The following is a 24,347-nucleotide window of genomic DNA, read 5'->3' on the forward strand; positions in this document are numbered from 1 at the left end:
GAGGAAAAATTCGCAGAAAAAATCTTTCAATAATTTTATTGAATGAATTAGAAAAGTGTATCCGCCACGTAATCAAGATTCTGAAGAAGATTAGGTAAGTTAGTATTTTTAATTATTTGAGGATATTATTTTTATGCATTGTTCTAAATGTAAGGTGGAAAGGAATTTGGTATTATTGGGAAAATTGTTATTAGCAATGATTTAGTTTAAAGTAATTAGGATTGTAAGGTAATTTTTATTAATTTAATATATGTGCTCATTTATATTTTAAGTAGTGTTTTTGAATTTAATTATATTTTAATGAAATGATAGTTATTTTGTGAATTTTATGTTTGTAGGAATTTGGTATACGTTTAAGTTGAAATAAACGTGCATGGAAATAATTTAAATATTTGGTGCTAAGTATTTGTAATGCTTGCGGTATGAATTCGTTGGTGACGTGTATAATGTAATAGATGATTTAGAGGTAAAAGTTTTTGGATATTTTATTTATTTTATATGTGGAAATGTTCATATTTGTAAAGGGTAAATACTTTTTCGCGATCAGGTAATTTCATATATGTTCTTTTTACCGGGTTTAAATTGATTGAGAAAATTGTCATGTATTTTCGTGAAATTTTTGTAATTTATGAGAAAAAAGCAGTGTACATGGATATAGTGAAGAGTGTACGCAATGCCATTTTTGTGCAATTCTGGGATTTTTTTTAAGTAAAAATAAGTCGGCGTGTACATGGTTTATGTGTATGTGTTATTTTGAAAAATGCGTAAGGAGAATGGTATTATGCAGTTTTTCCTAATTTTGCAGTGAATATTTGTCATGATTAAGCAGTTTTGTTTGATAAAATTTCTAGCATAAGTGTAATTCGGCTAGTAGATTGTTGGAAGAAGTGTTCAGGAGATAAAAAGAAAAGAAACATGTCTTTACTTCGTGAAGACAAAATGGCGGCGGGGAAAAAAAAATAGAGGGTTTGCTGTAGGAGAGTTGGTTGCCAAATTTTCGCCAAAAAATCGCCAAGTTACCATAATGTAAAGATCAACAATGTCATTTTATTTTGTTCTTCTGCTATGTAAATGACAAACTTAAAATACATATTTCGTAAGCTGAGAAAGCCCAATAGCGGCAGAGCGGTTAAGAAAGTTGAGCATCGGTAAATCTTAGCGGCTGCATGGGAGGTTTTGAGGTTTTTCGCCTGTCGTCAATTACCAGCCTGTTTTCCTTAAAAAATCTCTTCTTTTAGGAAAGTAAGTAGGACCTGTATGCTTTACCTTAATCTAAAATCGTAAGTGTTATTATGTGGTGTTCACATCAGATTTTTATTTTTAAAATTAATTTAATTTTATACTAGATTATAAAAATATATGTGTAGATAAAAATAATATATATAGTAATAATTAACTATAAAAAATCTGGGAAGTTATATTTATGATGGAGCAAAAAAACTGTCCAATTTTCTTGTGCTTAACGATTTGGCACAGGTCAAGAAATCATTTATTTTTCAAATGCTCATGCACTTGTAGAACGCTGAAGTATCGAATGCATGTACTTCGCTTTCAGACTAACACTCTAACACTCGTAAAGAGCACACTCGTAACACTCTAACACTCGTAAAGAGCACAAATGTCACACACCCCGTCGTCTACGCTATTAAACTGCTTTAATACTTTACCCAAATAAATTGCCAGTCAAACTAACTCGCTTTTTTCTCTAGAATAAAAACTGCTTCAATGTTTCATGTAGTAAACGTTGAATTATAAGAACTATTTTACGCTGTAAGGGACGCTAATGTATTACTATATTCGCCAACCAAATCTCAAAAGAAAGAACATTTAACACTAATGTAATAAAATTTAAATCTTGAACATTAAAATGCAACATCTTAAAACTTGCGTATTTTAGATCAAACAACACTTCAGAAGCTTAAAAAAATTTACTTTCTACCATAACTGGAAAACTACATGCAGCAGATGAACACGCAAATGAAGAATAGCTAAAAAGTAATTCGTAATTTCATTTATAGTTCAATAATGAATTGGCACAAAAATTGGTATGTAGTGGTGATGTACAACTTTATGTTTTTGTCCATCTTCTTGCAAAATCTTCGCTACGATTCCTGCAGCCATCATCTCTTTTGCAGAATTTTGACGACGATTGTGATGAATTAGACCTCCATTGACTTGATCCGTAAAGATTACCATCAGAATAGTTACCATTATCAAACCTGTGAGCAGTTTGTGCCGGTCAAGAGTACCTATAAAGAAGATTATTCATAAAGTGACACCAATTTACATGAAATATAAAGAACAGAAAGATGCAACATACAAGTTTTGTTTCAAAACTTATTTTGGAATTTATAAAATCCTTTTAATGATTTTTTTATGATCACTTTTACATAAGCATATTGTAAAAACATAATGCTGATGCTGTTTTAAATCAATAATATAGCTCAGTCTATCCAATAAATATGCATCCCAAATTTCATTCATACTATACTTCACACAGCCCACCGTAACTCAGCTCCGCTAATTCTTAATTTTTACGATGAATCGTAATTTTATCCGGAACTCACTGTGGCTCTAAATAAGAAAGTTCCGGCACTTCGTTTACGTAACTGAACCTCAATTTGAGCAGCAAATGCTTTTGATGTCCTAAAACGTTATTTTAATATAAATTTCCAGTCTTTTCCTAGGAAAGAAATACTTGGACGTAGGTTCACATTAAAAAAATCTGATGTGTACACCACATGACTTCCTTGTACGGAATATTAAATTATGCGCATTTTTTCTTGCATTTCATTTAACTTATTAGATTTAATTAAACCTACTTCGCCGACAGCGCATAAACCACAATAGAATAAATGCATTCTTTAAAATTCACTTTGTTTACCATAGCGTCACTCTGGGCTAGGTTTTCTTAACAGTATTATATTTCATTCATATTATAACTCAGAATGCACAAAATTTATATCATTTAAAGAATTATCTAATCGTTGCCACATGTTCTATTCAAATACTATAACAAATCTAGAACTATGTATAAAAGAAATTAAGAAAACAAAATGAAAAAGAAACAGTTTTTCACAGACGATTGAGTATTTCTCATTCAATTAATTCAGTTTTCACTTTGCGACAAGGCAAAAATACATAAAAACTCAAAATATCTGTATTAAAAATTACGAAGTAAATCTTAAATACTTATTTCCTCGAGAAAATTCCAGAAAGTATTAAGCATGGTTTAATTCGCAATAATAAATGAAGGCGTTATTTTTGTGTTGCGAAGCTTAGTCTCTCTAGATTGGCAACAATTCTACAATTCTGCTGTTTCAAATGTAAACAAATATGTCCGCCATGTTATTTAAAACTTAACCGCACTTTAACAGCTTTTAAATTGTTGCTAATTGTACAAATATTGCTTCCAGAATTTCGAAAGGCATAAAAACTTTAACCGGAAGATAAAAACAACATAATTCAATCATTTTTAAAGCAAAAAATGTACAATTTACAAACATATAAGAGTAAAGAAACTGAGATTACTGAGCCGGGTAACAGAGTGGATATATTTATAAATATATTTATATACGTTTGGCGCGGCCGATTGCAACAAAAATACGAGGTGCACATCTACATGTTATAGTAGTCTTATATACAAAAGTTCAACGTTCTGAGGCTACTCGTTTTTGAGTTATGCGAGATACGTACGTACGTTGGTACGCACGTACGTATATACGTTCGTACAGACGCTACGAAAAATTCTCTTCAGAATTCATTTTAAAGCAGTTTTTTAGTTGTTTTTGGCGGAAAAGAGTCTTTTATTCTGTCCTTACGTATAGATATCATGCATAAACATCGTTAAATTGCATTCGAAAGCGGTCAAAGTGGATATTTTCGTTGAAATATGCTGCCTGAAGCTTTTCGCGATTACAATACTTCCTTTTTACTTCGTACAAGGAAGTAAAAAGAAAAGTCTCCGCGCACTTGCCAAAATCTTATTCTCTTATGTGCAATAAATTTACGATATCTGTTCAAGAAACTTATGTTCTAAATGCTCTGAAAATTAGTTTTACAGTTTTACAGTGAGTTTAACATAAAGAAAAAGGTACTAGTGTGAAAAATTTATGCAACCAATTCATTTTTTAACATAAAACCATGAAATTGTTGAAAACGGCTGCTTGTGATCAACACAATGAAAAAATATCTGAGTAGAAAGCTGACGCATATGCACCATGACGTGTGAGGGTATTTCAGAGCAAGAAAAATAAGTAATCAACTCGAACAGTGCAGGCAGTTTAAAAGAAAGGCGCGCTTCCAATTATTCCTAAGAGAAAGTGAGACTGTATGTGCAGTACGGTTACAAGAACACATCAGGACACTTTTAAACTTGCTTTTTAAAAGGATTCGCAAACTTGAGGAGGAGCATAGTTCGACGTCTGTCACTAAAAGACCACACAATATTGCTCAGCAGTTCTGCACGGAATCGGTACGACAGGTATTGCGGTTTACTCTGGTCAGATGACTTCATAATGGTGGTCTCTCCACCCGCCGTCCTAAACCATGGGTACAGATGTCTGCAGATCATCTGCGGAATTGTTTGCAGTGGTACAGAGAACACAAAGACTGGAGTTGTTTCAATCTGGCACGAGAACCGTTCGCCCTTCTCAAACGTTCTCCTTACAAATGAGAGTTGTTTCAGTCTGGCAAACGATTCGCTATACCATTTGATGTGGGACATGCTTTCATCCTACCATCATCAGGGAAAGAGACCATTGAGTTGGCCCTGGCATAGTTGTATGGGAAGGCATTATGATAAACAAACAGTCGGAGCTCGACATTTGATAGAAGTTCGCTTACCACAGATAATTACTGAGATGCAGTTATCCTTTCCTGCATGCATCTTTTCCAGGGTGGCATTTGCTCAAAATTTGTTTTTATGGATGTCAATGCACATCCGAACAGGATTAATGCCGTTGGGAAACTCCTGGATTGTGAATATATCCACAGTTTGGTTTGGCCAGAGTGCTCTCCCGATCTAAATTCTTTTGATCATGTACTTTAAAGAGACGCCTGGTGGCATGACCTTATCTTCTGGAGAACACCAGACAACTGAAATAAATGCTCCTTGAAGCATGAGAATTGTTACCTTAAGAAATGTCAGGTAATCTGTTTTTTAACATCTACAGACGGTGCAACTCAACCATTGTTGTTAGAGAAGTCATATCCCTTACTGAGGCTATTTGGTTTTCTGTTCTCCCTCTTGGCCTGACAGCTTTTTGTACCAACGCCATTCTGACAATGAAATCTTTTTCTATTCGTTCCTTTCTGCGTGCATAATATTCATTTTTTGTTTGTTGTTGTTGTATTTTCTCATCTGTTGAGCATTATATTGTGCTTTTATGGTTAGTAATATAGTACAAATTTAATGTCTCCCTGTTGATTTCTTGCTAGTTTGTGGCCCAGATAAAAAACTTGCTTAAGTTCTGTACACTATTGCTCAAAGATAAATCTTTCAAACATGCTCTTCTAACGAATTCCCACTAAAAACGGCACTCGCAAATATTTCCGATGTACTCAAATAATGAGGAGGGGAGGAAAATGATCACTTATACATATCCTAATATTTTCCTCCGCTTTAAGATTGCATCTCGGAATCAATTTTCTCCCCTATCACACATCTTGACAATTAGAATTATACTAAAAGAATATTTTCAGAAGAAAAGTTTTGAATTCCTCTGTTTTTGGTTTTAAACCTACACTTCTGTATTAAAATATTTTCCATTGCTCTTTTAGAAATTCTATCGTTCTTCCTATTATCATTAGTGACGCGTTAATAGTTGTAGATTTTTCCATTCATGAGCCGGAAGAAGAAGAATTTTTTGTTTCTGTCTTTCTTGGAATAGAACGCTATAGTGTACATTCCAGACTTAAATTGAGGCGGAGAACAAATAAGAGTAGGTCTGGCATTTTGCATTAGTATTTATTATTAATATATTTTGTACTATTATGTATTATTATTGATGATAATTTTGTATTATTATTTATGACATATTATTAATTTATTTTATCATTAATTTAACTTAATTAATTAATTCTTACATGTCTCTTAATATTGTTATGTAGAGAATTTGTCTGATAGCGTTATAAAAACTATGTGAATGATTTTATGATTTATGGGAATTTAAATTTTATTTTGATTCTGAATTATTTATTTTAAGGCTTTAATTTTGGGGAAAAACGGATGCTTCTGGAAATATTATTTAGTTTAAATGAATATTATTTATTTTCTTTTATTTGCAAATCTTGTACAAACTTTTATTCATTGTGAAAGAAGCAGGGAAAGGGAGGCAATTTTTGCCAAGTCATGATTTCGCGCGCTTTGTCCTTTAGAATGTTCGAGAAAGAATTTTCATTGTTAGTTGACCTAAAGAGAGGAAAGTACGTGACAGAAAGGTCAAAGGTTGCTACTTGTCTTTCAATGTAAGTCATTCAGGTTTTTGGCGATTGAGGGTCCGGTTGTTGGCTAAGTGAAGAAAGGCGCGCATGCGCGATCACCCTTATTTCCGCATTCTGGAGTTGAAAGCGCAAATTTTGCCAAAATTAAGGGGGCGATAAGTGAAGCCATAGTGGGAGCCCGTTTTGTGAAGGAGACGAAGGAAGTTCGAGTTGGATTCACTTTTTGGCTCACTCTCTTACTCACTGACTCTTTGACGCACTCACTCTTGGACTCGCGCACTTACTGGTTGGCTGGACTTGTGAATGTTACTCTTGAAAACAGGTTGAAAAGCGAGAGAGAAGATGTAATTACGAAGAAAAATGTTTTCCCGGCGGGGAGCGGCAAATATGCTCCCCGGCCGCGTTTTGGTTAAGAGACTCTCTTACTGACTTACTTTTGACTGACTCGCTGATTTTTGGGCTGGCTGGACTAGTGGACGTTGCTCTTGAAAACTGGCTTGAAGGAGATAAATGTAATTGACTACGAGAGATGTTTTCCGGCGGGGAGCGGCAAATATGCTCCCCGGCCGCGTTTTGGGTTAAGAGGCGACTCTCTCTTGCTGACTGGCGGGTGGAACTTACTTGGGACGTTACTCGTGAAGCTTGCTCTTGGGATGAGTAAGAACAGGCGAGCCGTAATTGCCTAGAAAAAAACGTTTCTGACCTGAAGCTGAAAACCCTCTTCCTTGCGGCGTGCTGGTAAAGAGGCGAAATTTGAACGAGTTACCTGCGTGTTGACATAGGACTTTCAGGACCAAGCGGATAGCCGTCCTGGGCAGCAGTGCTCCTGTTCCTGTTCTACAGTGGAAAAATAACATACCAGTGTAACGATGAGCCCGGTCGACGTCAACTCTTATTAAGATACGAGTCCTCCACTTCAAGATGTCCCCTCAAGATAAGTTTTATTTTTTTTGGTGTGTTTGAACTTTAGGCAAGCTTTTCAAAAACGTCCTTAGCAGAAAAACAACGTCGAATCTAAAATTTAACTCTCAGGCCTTAAATTGTTTCCCTTTCCTTTCTTTTAAATCACCAGACAAACCTTAAGTTTTTTTATGAATTTAAATGAACAGACTCTCAGATGAGGTTAAGATTTTTCTTATTGTGTTGTAATTGAATAAACTGATATTTAATCTGGAACCTCTTACAGTATGTTTTCTTTATATATTTAATATGAACTTTTCCTTTATACGAACTTTTTTATATTTCCTTTTCCTCGTATCTTGTATATGTTTTATGTTTTCGATCCTCTCACGGCGCGGTCCCGGAATGCATTTTTTTCACAACGCAAAAATGCTGTACACGTTTCACTATACGATCACTACCTTTCACGGCAAGTAGTTTCATATTTAACATTTAACATATAGGAATTTAAGATATAACATTGGTCAAGATGTCTTTACCAGATAAGAAATTTTTTTTGGATTGAATTCTCACGGTAATCTATATAACATTGGTGCCGTGAAGTAAGATTCATAACATTATTTCCCGGCGTGAACTTAAGCAATTTAACAATATTTTATGTAATTTTAAATATTTTATTGGCTATTTCATTTATTCATTTTTCTTCTTCTTTTCTTCTTTCAAACAACTCCGAGACTTCTAATTTTATAAATTAAGTCCGATAATTAATTTATAAAGATTATTCACCTCTCAAAGATGTTCTTGAAACTTCTGCTAATGCTAATTTTCAAGCCTACTCTGCTAAAGCGTTTCCATCAAAGACTTAGAACTTCAGCAAATTTCCTATGAAATATATAAAATATTTCATAGGAAGGAAATGAAGGGCAATTTGATTGCTTTAATATGCACTGTGTATTAATTATTTCTCTCCTAATCTATTCAAAATCTTCTTTATTAACAAATATCTTCACATAACTGCAAATAAATGATAGAAATCAAAATTATAAATAAGCGTTTTTATTTGAACATTTAAAACAGAATTAATTTTAATTTTTTGCTTCAATATTTTGAATAAAGAAAGCCACTTTTTTATTTATTTAAATATTTGATTTGAAGGGAAATTTTGTGGAATCTATAACAATGAAATTCTTTATTTATTAATTCAAAATTTAAAATAAATTTTCCCTAATTACATTGAAGGTACGGTAAAAGAGTACTATCACTTTATTGCCACATAAGACTTCTTCAGAAGGGAATGCTACACTGATATTCCAAATATGTATTTAGATCACTTATACAGCCAATTTTATGTGCCATTATATTAAATCATCTAAGACTAAAGATTCATTTATCATTCATGTCCATTAGGCGCTTTATTTCGGAGCAGGGGATAGGGAAAATTGTGAAGTTCCCTAATCCGGTTTCGAACTCTTGACCTCCTGATTGCAAGCCGGATGTGTTTTTAACTATAACGAAAAGGTAGGTAGTAAGAAGGGAGTAAATACCTTACATTCTTTCCCACTTGACAAAACCGCTCTCTTACGGGATCGAAACAGATGCGTTCACTCACTGAAAGGGTCAGTTCTTTTTTATGACTTACTGCTCACTAACAACAATGTTTATGAAAAATATTGGAAACAAGGAGTGAAACAAGAGCAGTTAGCTAGGAGTGAGACAAGAGCAGAGAACCAGTTGTGCGATCGAGAAACGGTGAGCTAGGTTGGATATAAGAGCGAAAAGAATCGAACGAGCTGTGGATCTGGAACGGTTAGGGAGGTTAGAGTGAAGAACGAAAAGAAGAATCAATGCAATTAAATGCTGATTTCCTGGATTGTTTTCTTTGAACTTTTGTTTTGAAATTCTTAAATTCCTTATTTCCTAATTCAAAATTTAAGATAAATTTCCTACAATTACATTGAAGGCACGGTAAAGTAACGCTATAACTGAGACTGCTGCAGAAGAGACTGCAGAAGTGCAGAGGAGACTGCCACATGAGATTTCTGCAGAAGGAGAGGTGATACTAAAACACTGACTACCAATAAGTATTTGGACACCTATGATAGAAAAGAAAACTAACTTTATTCAAAATCAATAGTTGGCAGAGCCTCCACGAGAGGTAATTACAGCGTGGACCCTCCGGGGCATACTTTCCACAAGTCTATGTATGACAGCTAGTGGTATTTTCTTCCACTCGGCTTGGAGAAGACATAGTTCCTTCACCGATAGTGCACCGCTGAATTAGGCTATGCAGCTCGTCCCAGAGGTTCTCGATAGGGTTCAGGTCTGGACTCTGGGCAGGCCAGTCCATTCGATGAACTCCATTGACACCATACCAAGCCTTGGTTAACCTCGAAACATGACAACTGGCATTGTCGTCCTGAAAGTAACAGGGGTCCAATCCGTAAAACTGTCACAACGTAGGAAGCACATTGTCATCCAAAATAGTGCAGTAGGCATCGGAGTTGAGCTTACCATGAATAGGGACCAAGGGTTCCAGCCCATACCAGGAGAAACACCCCAAGACCATAATTCCACCTTCGCCGAACTTGACTGCTGGCACAATGCATTCTGGCAGGAGACGTTCTCCAGGTAGACGCCAGACCCAGAGCCTGCCATCCGAACGGTAAAGGGTGAACCTTGATTCGTCACTCCAAAGAAGCCGTTTTCACTGATCTACGGTCCAATTTCGATGTACTTCGCACCACATTAACCGAGCAGCGCGGTTGGACTTTGTGATCAAAGGCTTATGGGCAGCAGCACGACCATGAAAACCAAGCAGATGTGCTTCCTTACGGATGGTATTCATTGAAACAATATTCCCGGATGCCTTTTGAAACTCCTCGCGGATGAGGGCCATCGGTTGGGTGCGGTTCTTCCGAATTTCTCTGGGCAGCACTCTTCGGTATCTATCTCCCAGTTTCCTTAGTCTGCCGACTCGAGGCACATTCCGACAATCACCGCTCATCTTCCACTTCTTAATCACATAGGCCACTGTCGATTTTGGGTACTTCGGATCGCTAGATATGTCCCTTAAGGATCGGCTACATTTGTGATACCCGATAATTATACCTTTCTCGAAATCAGAGAGCTCCGAATTGCGAGGCATCTTGCATGCGACTAAAGCCGATGCTGTTTCCTACACGATATATACCGGCGAAGTCCGTGACGTACCTTAGGACCGCAGATATCGTCATTTGCATAGGTGTCCAAATACTTATTTGTTGTCAGTGTATTCAAAATATATGCATAAAACGTATATAGCCTAATATAGTCAATTTTCATCTCCTTTATTTTAAATCGTTTACGCTAAAAATACATTATTATTAAATCCCCTTTCCACATAAAACGAACAATAACATTTTATAATAGAGAAATTTTCAAAAATTTGGCAATGATAAAATTTAAACCCACTTTAACATGGGAAATAAGTATTCTTTTCTCCCTAAAATGGGAATCGAGCTTTCTTGGCAAGCTTTCAATAAGCTATCGATAGGCGAATTCTTAAAGAGCTTTGCTATGTTTTCGCCAATCACGCGTTTGCTCACTCAGTAAAGTGAATTGATTCGTGAACGAATAGCAGATCGATCTTCATTCCTGGCACACCTCCAACAAAAGTTCTCCGTAAACTATAAAAGAGATACTACGCCGCTACCAAAGGCCGGCAAACTCAGTATTTTTGATTGCTTTTCCCTTAAAAGAGCAGTTTTAATTGTTTGTTGCTGTATATAGGTTATCCCATATTGTTTCTTCCTGTTATTTACACAGGAAGCAATCACTTGCAATTAATTGCTGTTTTGTCAGAACAGATGTTACTTTATATTGTACATAAAATTTTTCTTTAATGTTTCTGCATACATGTATTGTTTTTCGTATTGTGCACTAGTTTCCAAGCTCATCACGTTTCGTATTCTACAAACTGTTCTGTTTCTGGCCAGCTTTCCCCCACTTTCCTGTCTTTCTGCAGTTGCCCAAGACACGACCGACTTCCTGATCACTGAAGCTCATAGCTTCACTTCTCTTTTTCTTTTACAAGGCTGTCTCCACTAGAGAAGCTTCATCTTTGAACTTTTACATGCGCCAGGACCCTAAGGGGACTCATTCAGGAATCTGGAAAGAGCAGGAGTAGTGTATCTCCCGCTGCATGACAGAATAACCAACAAAGTATCAAATGAGGTACCGATCCATGCCCTGAAATAAGCTGTTTATTCTCTCAGTTATGCGAATCGGCTCTTTGAATCAGTTCTGGAATGAATCGTCCAAATCTACCAGGAAGGGAGGAACCCAGTCCCCGAATACCGGTGGTGACGAACCATCAACTGTTAGTTTAGGTAACACTTCAGAGATGGTTTAGAATTTTTAAAAACCAAGAAACTTAAGAAATCCATAATGCTCTATCCAAGATTCAAATTCCAGACTTCTCTACTGCTAGCTAGACGTGCTTCCTATTACACGTTGTAAGCATGAGATGAGGAGAAAGAAAATAAGTTACAGTGAGAGAACTGGCAATTACTAAGCTGTTAAACTAACAGTTCTCAGCAGCGTGGCCCTTCAATGTGACATTCAGCGAGAACACTAATTTAATTGCCAAATTAAATCTGCACATTGCTAAATTAAATGATGAATTTAAAAGCCATATTTGTGTTTCTTAATAAAATGAGTATTTTAGAAACATATCTAACAGTTGTAAATCATAAAATAATACGTGCTGTTTATAAACTATCTGAGGCTTCGGCAACCTATCACCGGTGGGTGACCAAGTGACCCATTTTATAATTGCAAGTGACCCACTTGATTCCGAAAATAAAGTATGTTATATAAAGATAAATTTTTTAATGGCCGGTCGCTTTATTTCACAGTCATACAAGGGGAGAAAATGGTGGCCAATTTATCATGGAAGCACCTAACAGGTGGCCCCCGTTGCCTCCCATGATGGGACGGACAGTTACAACCATGGCTTCTCCGGGATTCCGGAGAAGCTCCTGCTCCTGTTCTTTGGATACTGTTCCTGTTCCTGTTCTTTGACTATATTCAGGGGATTGCTTAGTGGATAACTGCGACACAGTTTGCAAATTGCTATGGACACACATAATGGGGTGTGCAAACTGCTAAGGACGCGAAGATACGATGCATCGAAGTGGACAAGCGTATACGTTAACAATGAACTTAATAAAGTGTACTTCAAATTTATCAAAAGCTAACTTAGAATACAGTTTATATGAACATAGAATAGTCCACGCAACATCATAAACTTTAGGCTATGGACCTATCAACTGCTGAACTGATGAGAGGCCTACTCTTTGATAACTGCAACAATATACGTACATCATTATGTGTGTAATTGATAAGAACAAGAAGTTATGACGTATTGAAGTAGGCATAGGTTTAAAGACTGGCTAATATGTAAGTTCCCCTCTCCACAGTATAGATCCTATCCATGATAATGTAATGATTAATTGATTGTATAATTTTTTTCATACGTATTATTATGTAACAATTATTGTAAAGATGACATTGTCAATTTAGCATTGTAATATTACTATCATTGTTTCAATGAATGCCGCCGCCGGTGGATGGTAGATTCGTTTTCCATGGCATAGACATAATTCTGATTTGGTGTAGAACCTTAGGTCGGAGGTCAATGCTACGGCGTCGGTCACTAAACACTGTACAGGCTGGGCGGCATAAAAGTAAAGTATAAAACATAAATAGGGGAACGAGCATTTGAAGAATCCAAAGAACAGGAGCAGCTTAACTACCGAAGATTCGGATGTTTGTATCTGTCATAAGACGACTAATTAATTATAAAGCCAAACTTGGTCAAATTGAAGTTCAGCTTCATTGAAACCATTACGATCAAAAGGGAAAATAAAGTTCATTCAATTATGCTTGTTCTTATAATAATTAGAATTAATATTAAAATTTTTAATTTTAAAGCGAATTGTGATTATTTTCTCAATAAAATTTATCCTATTATTTAGCAAGAAAGAGAAAAATTATTACTTATTAGTTAAATTATTAATTAAAGAAATTATTAGTTACTATGCATGATAAATTTATGTTTATTCCAAAATGAAAATATTCACCCGAAATGTCTTCTAATACCCACATTTTGGCTGATTTTGAGCCTTAGCCAAAAAAGGTTGTCGACGCCTGACCTATATAATTGGTAATTTATATCCGTTTGTATTCTTCATAACATTATCAAAGATATTTGATTTACCAGGGAACAGTACATCGGTTTGCTCGCGGTCTAATAATCTCTTTATTTCATTCTTTTTCCCCTTTAAGAAATGACAGAAATATGTTATTTTGATTACGGATTATTAAGTAATGGTAAATCCCACCATTGAATCTAAATGAGATGCATTTAAACTAGTCTAAACTTCCTTAAATTTTTATTTCGACAGTTAGTTACAAAAAGATAGATGCTTTTGGAGTGGGTCATTATTTCGCTCTTGATATAAAAAAACAAAACAAAAAAATCGGTGGAGCCATTTCGCAAAGTCATAAAACATTTTTTAACCCAACTTGAGATGGAATGTTATCGGTTGATTCGATAGACGTTGTACCAGTTGAATGCATGAATTTTCAGAAGTTTCGTCTTATCGCTAATGTCCCGTCACAGGAGAGATACTTACATTTTCGACAAAATTAAATAAGGAAACTGGCTTTTATTCATATAAACACAACCCATTCCCATATCACTTAAAATAAAACAATTAAATATATTTCTTTTTGCGTACGTCTTAATCAAGTATTATAATACATATGATTAAATTTATTTAATCATATTCATTATAATACTTGACTATAATACTATAATCATATGCATTATAATAGTATTTATAATGCATATGATTAAATCTTTGCGCTTACTTTGCATGATAAATTTATGTTTTTAATGAAAATTGTTAAGAGTCGTCTATGTTGGTGAGGTGCTGTCTACTTAAAGCATCAACTAAATGAATAACTTCTTAGAAAATATGTATGCATTATCTTTACTTTACGTAAATAAATAAATTAAAAAAACTCGAAATAAAAAAATAAAGTGGCTTGACTTTATTCGGCTAAGCAAGAAAGGCAAAATATCCGAATGACTGAAATTTCGGATATCTGGAGTCCGGTTTCTGTAGTAGGTAATAAACTTAGGTACTACGAACTTCAAATGAAACTTTTTTTGATAGTCGAGTAATTTATTTAATCTACAATAAACTTTTAAACTCATTAAAAGAATGAATTATAGTACACGTTGTTGATCATAGATGGCGGCACTGCTGATTAACTGACCACTTTTACTTTATTCTTCGAAGGAAGGTTTTTTTTTTTTTTTTTTTTCGGGGGGGGGCATTTAATCATGTTGGTAATAACAAAATTATGGTGAGACAAAAATTTCTCATTTTTAAATCAATTAAAACGAATAAAAGAAACATTTTATAAACTTCATCGATAATTTGAATACTTTACTCAAGTATGGAGGGATAGGTTAGACGTAACTTTCCATGTAATATGCTAGGGTTTGTCTTTGTTAGAAAGAAATGAACAATCACTACTAGGGCAAATCTATTTTAAAGTTTAAGGAATTCGGTCTTTGAACGCCTTAAGGAAGGGCAAAATTATGTGAATCTGAAAGACACATGCCTGATAACACGAGCGCTTACAGGTTTTGCAAAACAGTTCATTTCCATAATCTCAACATATCGAAATAAGAGGCATTTTCATTTCAAACTACTCTAAAGTATAAATAATAGTGCTAAAAATAAATAATAGTGCTATTAAAACTCAAACAAAACCAATGTTTAATTTTAAGATTTGTTTAATGTTATGAATAACTCCAATAAAACTAATTTCAGGTATGTGATGCTGTTACATTAAATACTTAAAAGCAATTCTGATAAAAATTCTAATAATAGTATTTCGTGGAAAGAATAATAATTTTCTTCTTTGAAATGAAAATTATTTTTAAGTTACTGTTACCTCATAAAATCTAAATAAACAAAAAATTACTTGATGAATTTTTGACAAAAATAAAGTTACTCAAAATGAGTTCTTATTAAAAACAAAAAAACGCTTATGATTAATAAGATGCTTCATTAATTCTTTGAACAAATGTGAAGTAAAAATACATATTTTTTAAACTAGCATTAAATTCAGTAAAATTATGAATCCCATTAAAATATTTAAAAAAATCTGATAAAATCTTTTCAGGTTTTATCGGACGCCTAAAAAGGTTTAATAAAGTTTTTCACGCTCTCGCGTAAGCTCGCAGCCTACCAGCCTGCTGTTATACTCACTCCTAACAAACCACATTTTTTTTTTTTTTTTAGTCCAAAGGGATTTGAATCCCGAAAGACTATTAGTTTCGTTTTGGCATTTTGCGTCGGACGGATAAATGTCGGTTCACTTTTCAAACTGTTGCCACAAAATGTTAGAGTCCTGCATTATATTTGAAGAAATTAAATAATGAAAAATCTGCATAAATGTATGTATATTTCTCGTATTGTGATAAAACAACGGTACATAGAGTCATCGAATTTTGAATAACGTAATCCTCCAACGAATATGAGCATGTGGAAGACCAAATTTGAAATTTGAAATTTGTTTTATGATCGATTTCCTATTTTTTAAAACTTTTTTGATTAACAAACTCAAGGATTTCAAAGCGAGCAATGGCAACGTTGTGCAGAAAAAACATATTTATCTCCAGCGCGTGAGTCTCTGTATCGGAAATTCTAAAGATATGCTCGTTTTAAAACTATTTTGCGATATTGCTGTTGCACTGGATCTTATGGTTTAAGTGCGAGGAACATGATATTTAATAAAGAAAGGTAACACACAAAATGTTAAAAAACGCCCCTTTGGACGTAATTTAAAATCTGAAACATTTCAGATTTTTTTTTTTTTTTTTTTGTCTCTTTAGCTTTAATACCAAACATCATTTTCTTCGCACTTACATCATATAGAATTCAAAGAGCAAAATTTAAAAAACAATTAAAATCAGTGTAGCAGTATACGTTTAGAATTCCTGATACAGCCAGCTTTAAGTATTGGTGTACATTTTCCTGTTTTATTTCAGCCTGTTTGTTCTCAGTTTATCATATTAAAATCGGTTTCAATTTCTTACTATAGATGGCTTTACAAAACATTTTTTTTTGTACTTTTATTATTAAAGTTTTGTGTGTTTACGTTATTGATTAAATATCACGTTCTTGGGGCTTACGCCATATAAAATTCGATTCAACGGCAAAAGCACAAAATGTTTAATAAAAGCATATCTTTAGAATTTCCGACAGGCAATCTCGCGCGATGGAGATAATTTTTTTTTTTTTTTCTATACAGTGTTGCCACTGTTCGCTTTAAAATCGTTGAGTTTGTTAATCCAAAATTCGTTAAAGGTTTACAAAATATGAAAGATATAATCAAACAAATTCGAAATTCACTATTTCAGATCAATATTCAGTTTCTTTACTAAGATAGCTTTACAAGACTATTTCATTTTTGTATTTTTATTACTAACGTTTTGCGTGTTTATTTTATTGATTAAATATCACATTCTTGGCGCTTACGACACATAAAATTCAATTCAACGGCAATATCCCAAAATAATTTAAAAAGAGCATATCCTTAGAATTTCTGATAGACAATCTCACGCGCTGGAAATAAAAATGATTTTTTTTCACCGTACATCTTTGCCATTGCTTCGTTTGAAATCTTTGAGTTTGTTAATTAAAAATTAGATAAAGTTTGACAAATTATGAAATAGATAATAAGACAAATTCGAAACTGATAATTTCGGATTCCAGGAGCCCATGTTCGGGTTGAGGACTACGTTACTCAAACCGTTGTTTTTCACAGTACCGTTGGTTTTAACAGTGAGAAACATACATAGAATCAAGCACATTCTTCATTAAATTACGATTATTGTTGGTGGCAACAATTTGAAAAATAATACGCCGTTTATAGTGATTCAACGCAAAATACCGTTTCGAGGTTAATATCCCACTAGGGATTAAATTCCCTTTAGGGCTAATAAGTTAACAATCAAATTGTCGAAAATGATCATTTCTTAGAACCTTTTTATAGTGTATTATATTTTTGATGGTCGATAATATTTATGCTGCAAAAAACACACATTTTCTTTTACCATAAAATACTCAGAAAAATATGAATTGTGTAAATATTCCCCTTCTTCAATTAAGTGCAGATCAAAAAGTGCATTATGTATTGAGAATAAAGTTTTTATAGAGTTATACGGTAAACGCCATTGAATGTTATCGCATTTGTATAAGGTTATTTTGGTAACATTAACCGAAAGATAACATTGAACAATGAGAAAAAAATGTCCTTCAAAATTGCAATAGAATCCATCCAATTTAATATCACTATTAAATATATATAGGTGATGTACCAGATTTTGTCCGGAATAAATAGATTGGTGAAGAATCATAGATGTAATCGTAGCTTAAATTATCAGACGATAAGATTAAAAAACAGGATCCATTTATTATATTTCAGGAGAAAATAGCAGTTGCAAAAATTAAGATCTCCGGGGTAAATAAAAAAGAACTACTAATAACTTTTTGTATTAAGTTTACTGCATCGTTACATTAAAGAAAAGACCCCGATATTCCTTTGCGAGTCCTTTTATAGCCTCTGGAAAGGCGGAGCTACCAAGAAATGACGTCAGCCATTCCAGTTCGTTTAAATATCTCCAGAACATTCTATAACTGTACGTGTAGAAAAGGCGGGAAAAACAACTTGACTACGGGGCTGTGCATTTAATTCCACGGAATTTCAAATAAAAGACCGTCGCCATTAAAAATGAAAAGAACATGCAGTTAGAATTTTAAGTGTATTCTTGACTATGGAATTTTATTATTACATATATGTAAATAAATAGTTTCTTAGAATTTTAACTAGAGAATACAAAAATTTGCTTATAATCTTTTCATAAAATTTCTGGAAATTATTTGACCGTTGCTATGCTCCTAATCTTAATACTCAGATGAGATCAATCCTTTACTGGAAGAGCTGTAAAATTTTAAAATTGACGGGAAGAAAAAGTTTGGAGTAGAGGATTTCAGGATTTTGTTCCTACATTTGTCAGGAAGCAAAAAGAAAAAAAGTTTTCCAGATTTTTCCCCCCCATCTGTGTCTGATGGCTATCAAAATCTGTAAAGGTACCCAAATATCTACATCGAACTAAATTTGCTTTCTTGTTAACCTTAAAATGTTGATTGAAATTGAAAAAGTTGTGATTTTAGTTGATATAATTTGGTGACTTATTTCTTTACTTGTTCTTTGTTACTTATGGCTTGTCCTTGTTTTCTGTCTTGTTTCGTCGGTCTTTTTGTCATTTGGCAATTTTCATGTTTTATTTTGACCTACTTAACGGTTTTACTTTTTATTTTGTTATTTGACCTTAATTTAAAAATTTTATTATTTAAAGTTTTGATCATATTAACTGTATTGTTTATAAAGTTATTTTCTCTCTCCTTTCTGCATGCCTTCCCGGTGTAACGGTTAGTACACTCGGCGCGTATTCGACAGGTCATGGGTTCGAGTCTCGGAGAGGACACTGCTCATTTTTTACGTCTCTAGCATCAAAATTACCTAATGACTCTACAGTGGCACCCGAACTAAAAAGGTGGTGGATGATGATTTTTCACCACCAGGATTTGGCGATTGGGTCTCCTAAAAGAAACCCAGTCGCCCATTAAAAGGGGGAGTATATAAGGAATTTTCTCCTTTCTTTCTGTATGCATTCGTGGTGTAACGGTTAGCACACTCGGCGCATATTCGAGAGATCCAGGGTTCGATTTCTGGCAAGGGCAATACCCATTTTTCATGTATCCAGCATTAAAGTTACCTAATCACTCTACAGTTGATCACAATAAACAACACATTTCCCATGCTTTCGTATATAAAAGGACGACAGGAGATTGATAATTCGATAACATTAACCGAATGGTAACATCAACCGCGATCACATTAAACCGTGTCTACTTTGGGTGAGAGTTATGGTGTAAAAAATTATTTTGAAAATTATTTCATTTAAAAGATACAGCAGTTGCCTCTGCTAAGTGAGGATTATTTATTTAACTATTCTTCGCTTATTAATAATACTTTCTTTCTATTCGTCATCGACAGAACAGCTGGCCCACTGGGTTAGGTGCTCTTCAGCTGTTGAATCTCGTCGATGGAATTGAAAAAACATCTGATGTGTACACCACATGACTTCCTTGTACGGAATATTAAATTATACACATTTTTTCTTGAATTTCATTTAAATTGATTGGATTGAATTAAATCTACTTCGTCGACAGCGCATAAACCACAATAGAATAAATGCACTCTTTAAAATTCACTATATTTGCTTACTATAACGACACTCTGAATGCACAAAATTTATATCATTTGAAGGATTATCGTTGCCACATGTTCTATTCAAATACTATAATAAAGCTAAAACGATGTATGAAAGAAATTAAGCAAACAAAACAGAAAAGAAATCGTTTTTCACATTGAGTATTTCTCATTCGATTAATTCAGCTCTCACTTCCCGACAAGGCAAAAATACATAAAAACTCAAAATATCCGCATTAAAAATTACGAAGTAAATTTTAAACACTTATTTCCTCGAAAAAATTCCAGAAAGGATTAAGCATGATTTAATTCGCAATAATAAATGAAGGCTTTATTTTTGTGTTGCGAAGCTTAGTCTCTCTAGATTGGCAACAAATCTACAATTCTGCTGTTTCAAATGTAAACAGATATGTCCGCCATGTTATTCAAAACTTAACCGCACTTAAACAGCTTTTAAATTGTTGATAATTGTACAAATATTGCTTCCAGAATTACGAAAGGTATAAAAACCGTAACCGGAAGATAAAAACAACATAATTCAATCATTTTTAAAGCAAAAAATGTACAATTTACAAACATATAAGAGTAAAGATACTGAGATCACTGAGCCGGGTAACAGAGTGGATATAAATATAAATATATTTATATATGTTTGGCGCGGCCGATTGCAACCAAAATACGAGGTGCACGTCTACATGTTATAGCAGTCCTATATACAAAATTTCAACGTTCTGAGGCTACTCGTTTTTGAGTTATGCGAGATACGTACGTACATACGTTCTTACAGACACCACGAAAAATTCTCTTCAGAATTAATTTTAAAGCAGTTTTATAATTTTTTTTGGAGGAAAGGTGTCTTTTATGTTGTCCTTACGCACAGATAATCACGCAAAAACATCGTTAAATTGCATTCGATAACGGTCAAATGGATATTTTCGTTGAAATATGTTGCCTGAAACATTTCGCGATTACAATACTTCCTTTTTACTTCGTACAAGGAAGTAAAAAAAAAGAAAAAGAACTAGAGCTTAGTAATAGTACTATTTCCTCCTAGAAGTTGGCTATGTAAAGTAAGGAACACTGAAAGAAAGATCAGAACATGGAAAGAAAGTTCATGGCAAGGACTAAGAAGAAGGTGCGGTGGGGCTGTTGAGACTATGGGGAAAATGCTGATGACCATTTAACTTGAGCACTGCTAATTTACTGGTGCTTGTAAGGAGGTACTGACATTGTCGAGTACAATATACACATGGTTGTAATGCGTACAGACAGTTATATAATTAAATTTTAAAAACATTGATGCTGTAGATGCTACATTACCAAGAGTTTTGCAATTTTCGTTCTATAGTACGTCCTTCTGCAAATTTAATGCTTATTTTGTTACTTTTCCATTTTTTTCCTATATTAGGCACACAAATATGATGAGGATCGAGTATACGCACAAATACAAATGTAAAGATGAAATCTGTGCAAATACTTGTACGTTACAAATCATGAAGCAAAACAAATGACCAATTATGCTAATGAAACTGTGCATGTGTACATGTTGCGTTTACATTATATAGACACTAATGACAAGTTCAACTGGCAATATTGCAGACTCATATATCCATATTATGCATTAACAATAATTACAAATACATTAAATAAGTGTTGAACTCAGGGAATTGCAACAACATAGATAATATCATGTTTATTAAAAGAATTAAATAAATACGATAAAATATGTGTGCAGATTTTTAACGGAAAATACATTATTACAAATAATATCTGTTTGTATATATTTATGGCACAATGCTCCTTAGTAAGATAAAAGTAATAAAAGTTTATGCACATATTAGAGCTCAGGGCAAAATTTTAGTATAAATAAAACCAAGTAAGGTACATTCTTAAAGCAAAATTGAATAATTATATATAGCTAATAAAGTTTAACTGGAAATAAATATTCCGAACAATACAAGCTGAATTAATTAATAACTATTTAATTAATAATTGCTAATTTTTAACTGAACTTACTAAAAACTTCAGAACATTTTGCTGTAGCACAGAAAAGCGAAAAGATATAATCAATAATGTTGTACGGCAACACTCTCATAAAAGCATCCCAACTCCTTCAACCATTATATTTAATGGCTATAAATTATATAGACATAAATGTCAAATGCCTTAATGATATCTTTTTTCCTTATTTTTCAACGTGAAACTGCACGCATGAGAGGTTAGCTGTGGATCCTATATCTGAACTCTTAATCTAAAGAAAAGGTTTAAGACAGTTTAGCTAAAAAATGCAACCAATTTTATCTTTATTATCTAAATTTCTAAGTCGGATGAAGAGCTTTCTGAAGTATATTCGTATTTTAAATTCTTATACAAAATAATTTGCAAACATTCTAGGTTATTTTCAATAAACTAGAGCAAATTTTAATTTTAGTTAACACTAAATAAAGAAGTGCTGTTCTCATCAGAATGCCCCATAATGAAGATAAAGACGAATAATTCTTACTAAAATATGCACCAGATATATTTGTTGCTGATATCTCACTTTTAAAACTCAACAAATTTTATTTGTACTATGTAAATTTCGAAAAGGTGTGAAGAATTTTCCGAAACGTGTTCGTAATTTAAATTCTTTTGCCGAAATAAATCGCAAAAAAAGTTAGGTAATTTTAAGTAAAGTACGGGCAATTTTAATATTAGTTAACACAAAGAAATTCTGTACTCATTAGAATGCCTTAATAACAATAAGAGAGAATAAATTTTACCAGAATGAACAGCAAAAAATTCTTCTGCCAAAATAAATTAAAAAAATTCTAGGTTATTTTTAGTAAATTATGAGCAGTTTTGAATTTTAGTTAATGTGATGTAATGGAATGCTGTTCTCATCAGAATGTTTCGTAATAATTATAAAGAAAAATGCATCTTACCGAAAAGAGCAACAAATATATCTATAACCAACAGCTCGCTGTCAACACTCAACAAATTCCATCCTTACTGTGTAAATTTCGAATCGGTATGAGAAACAGCTTTTTGAAGGACACTCGGTTTTTAAATTCTTCTGCCAAAACAAATTAAAAAAATTCTAGGTTCTTTTTAGTAAACTATCAATAATCTTGAATTTTGGTTAATATGAAGTAAACAATTGTTGTACTCATCAGAATGTTCCGTAAGGACGATAAGAATGAATAAATATGAATGGAATGAACACCAAAAATCCTGATAGCTGACAGCTTTCTTTCCCAAACTTCAACATATTTTACCTTTACTATGTAAATTTTGAAATGAAATGTGCGTTCGTTATTTAAATTTTTCTGTTGAAATAAATAATAGAAACTGTGAATTATTTTCAGTAAACTACATAAGCAATTTTTAGCTCAATTAAGATCAAGTAAAAAGATGCTGGATTCATCAGAATTTTCCATAGTGACATTAACAGAAAAATGTATCTTACCGGAATGTGTACCTAATATATTCATAACTGACAACTCGTTTGTGAAGCTCAACAAATTTTTACTTTAAATTATTTAAATTATTATTAAAAAATTTATATTACTTAAATTTTTATTAAAAAATTTAAATTATTTAAACTATAAAAATTTCGAAACGAAATAAAGAGCTTTTCGAAAATAATTAAAATTTTAAATTTTTCTACCGAAATAAAGAACAAAAACTCTAGGTTATTTTCAGAAAACTACATGAGCAGTTTTTAGTTTTATTTAACTCAAAGTAAAGAGATGCTGCACTCATCAGAATTTTCTGTAGGGACAATAGAGCAGAATGTATATTACCACAAATGAGTACCAGACATTCAAAACTGAAAGCTTGTTCTCAAAACTCAAACTCGCCACGTAAATTTCGACAGGAAATAAATAACTTTTGAAAATGTTAGCATTTTAAATTCTTCTGTCAAAATAAATAATAAAACGTGTGGGCTATTTTAAGTAAACTATATGAGAAAATTAATATTTTATTTAACATAATGTAGAAAAAGAGGCATATTGTACTTATGAGAATTTTGATAATAAAGAAGAATTATCTTACAGTAATATGCACCAGACATATTCATAGTGATAATTCGTTTACTAAACACATTTTGGGTTTACTATATAAATGTCCAAATGAAACAAAGAACGTTTTGAAAATGTTCGTAGTTTAAATTCTTCTGCCAAAATAATTAGGAAATTATTGTGGGTTATTTCCAGTAAACTATATGAGCAGTTTTAAATTTTATTTAACACGAAGTAAAGAGATGATGTACTCATCTGAATGATTGGCTATAGAGAAGAACGTATCTTACCGGAATGAGCACCAAACATATTCATTGCTGACAGCTCGTCTTAACAAAATGTTTTAGTTAATACTCATTCCCGTTATTTATGTCATTCCCATCCAAGTTTGAAAAAAAAGCCTTTGGGTTACTAATAAAATAATAAGGAAAACATAAAAGTAAACGTAGGATCCCAGTTTCCGAAACTGTAATTTAGTGAACCGTGTATTTAAGACAGTCCCTTTTCATAACAATGAGTTATTTTGAGAAGACATTTTTTTTCTTGTGATTCTGTATGTTTATACGGTCAAAATTTTCCGTTTCCTGGTACAAGCGG

At 33.2% G+C, this 24,347-nt stretch overlaps 1 protein-coding gene across 2 annotated transcripts; it reads right to left on the reverse strand.

The window, feature by feature from the left end:
• Positions 1-1,913: 1,913 nt before the first annotated feature.
• LOC146997944 (uncharacterized) lies at positions 1,914-24,120 on the reverse strand. Of its 2 annotated transcripts, none has more exons than XM_085812336.1 (2): positions 24,041-24,120; positions 1,914-2,249 (listed from the first exon to the last, which is right to left on the reverse strand). In XM_085812336.1, exons 1-2 carry the CDS (start codon positions 24,063-24,065, stop codon positions 2,020-2,022), a joined length of 255 nt encoding a protein of 84 aa, XP_085668462.1. In that variant the 5' UTR covers positions 24,066-24,120; the 3' UTR covers positions 1,914-2,019. The 2 variants fall into 2 exon arrangements, with proteins under 2 accessions (XP_085668462.1, XP_085668461.1); XM_085812335.1 differs by lacking the exon at positions 24,041-24,120 and adding an exon at positions 21,763-21,858.
• Between the last annotated feature and the right edge of the window lie 227 nt (positions 24,121-24,347).

Source organism: Stegodyphus dumicola, chromosome 3 (genome assembly GCF_044657685.1).
Source record: "Stegodyphus dumicola isolate Sdum_Otavi_A_Nest chromosome 3, ASM4465768v1".
NCBI classification, from domain to species: Eukaryota; Metazoa; Arthropoda; class Arachnida; order Araneae; family Eresidae; genus Stegodyphus; species Stegodyphus dumicola.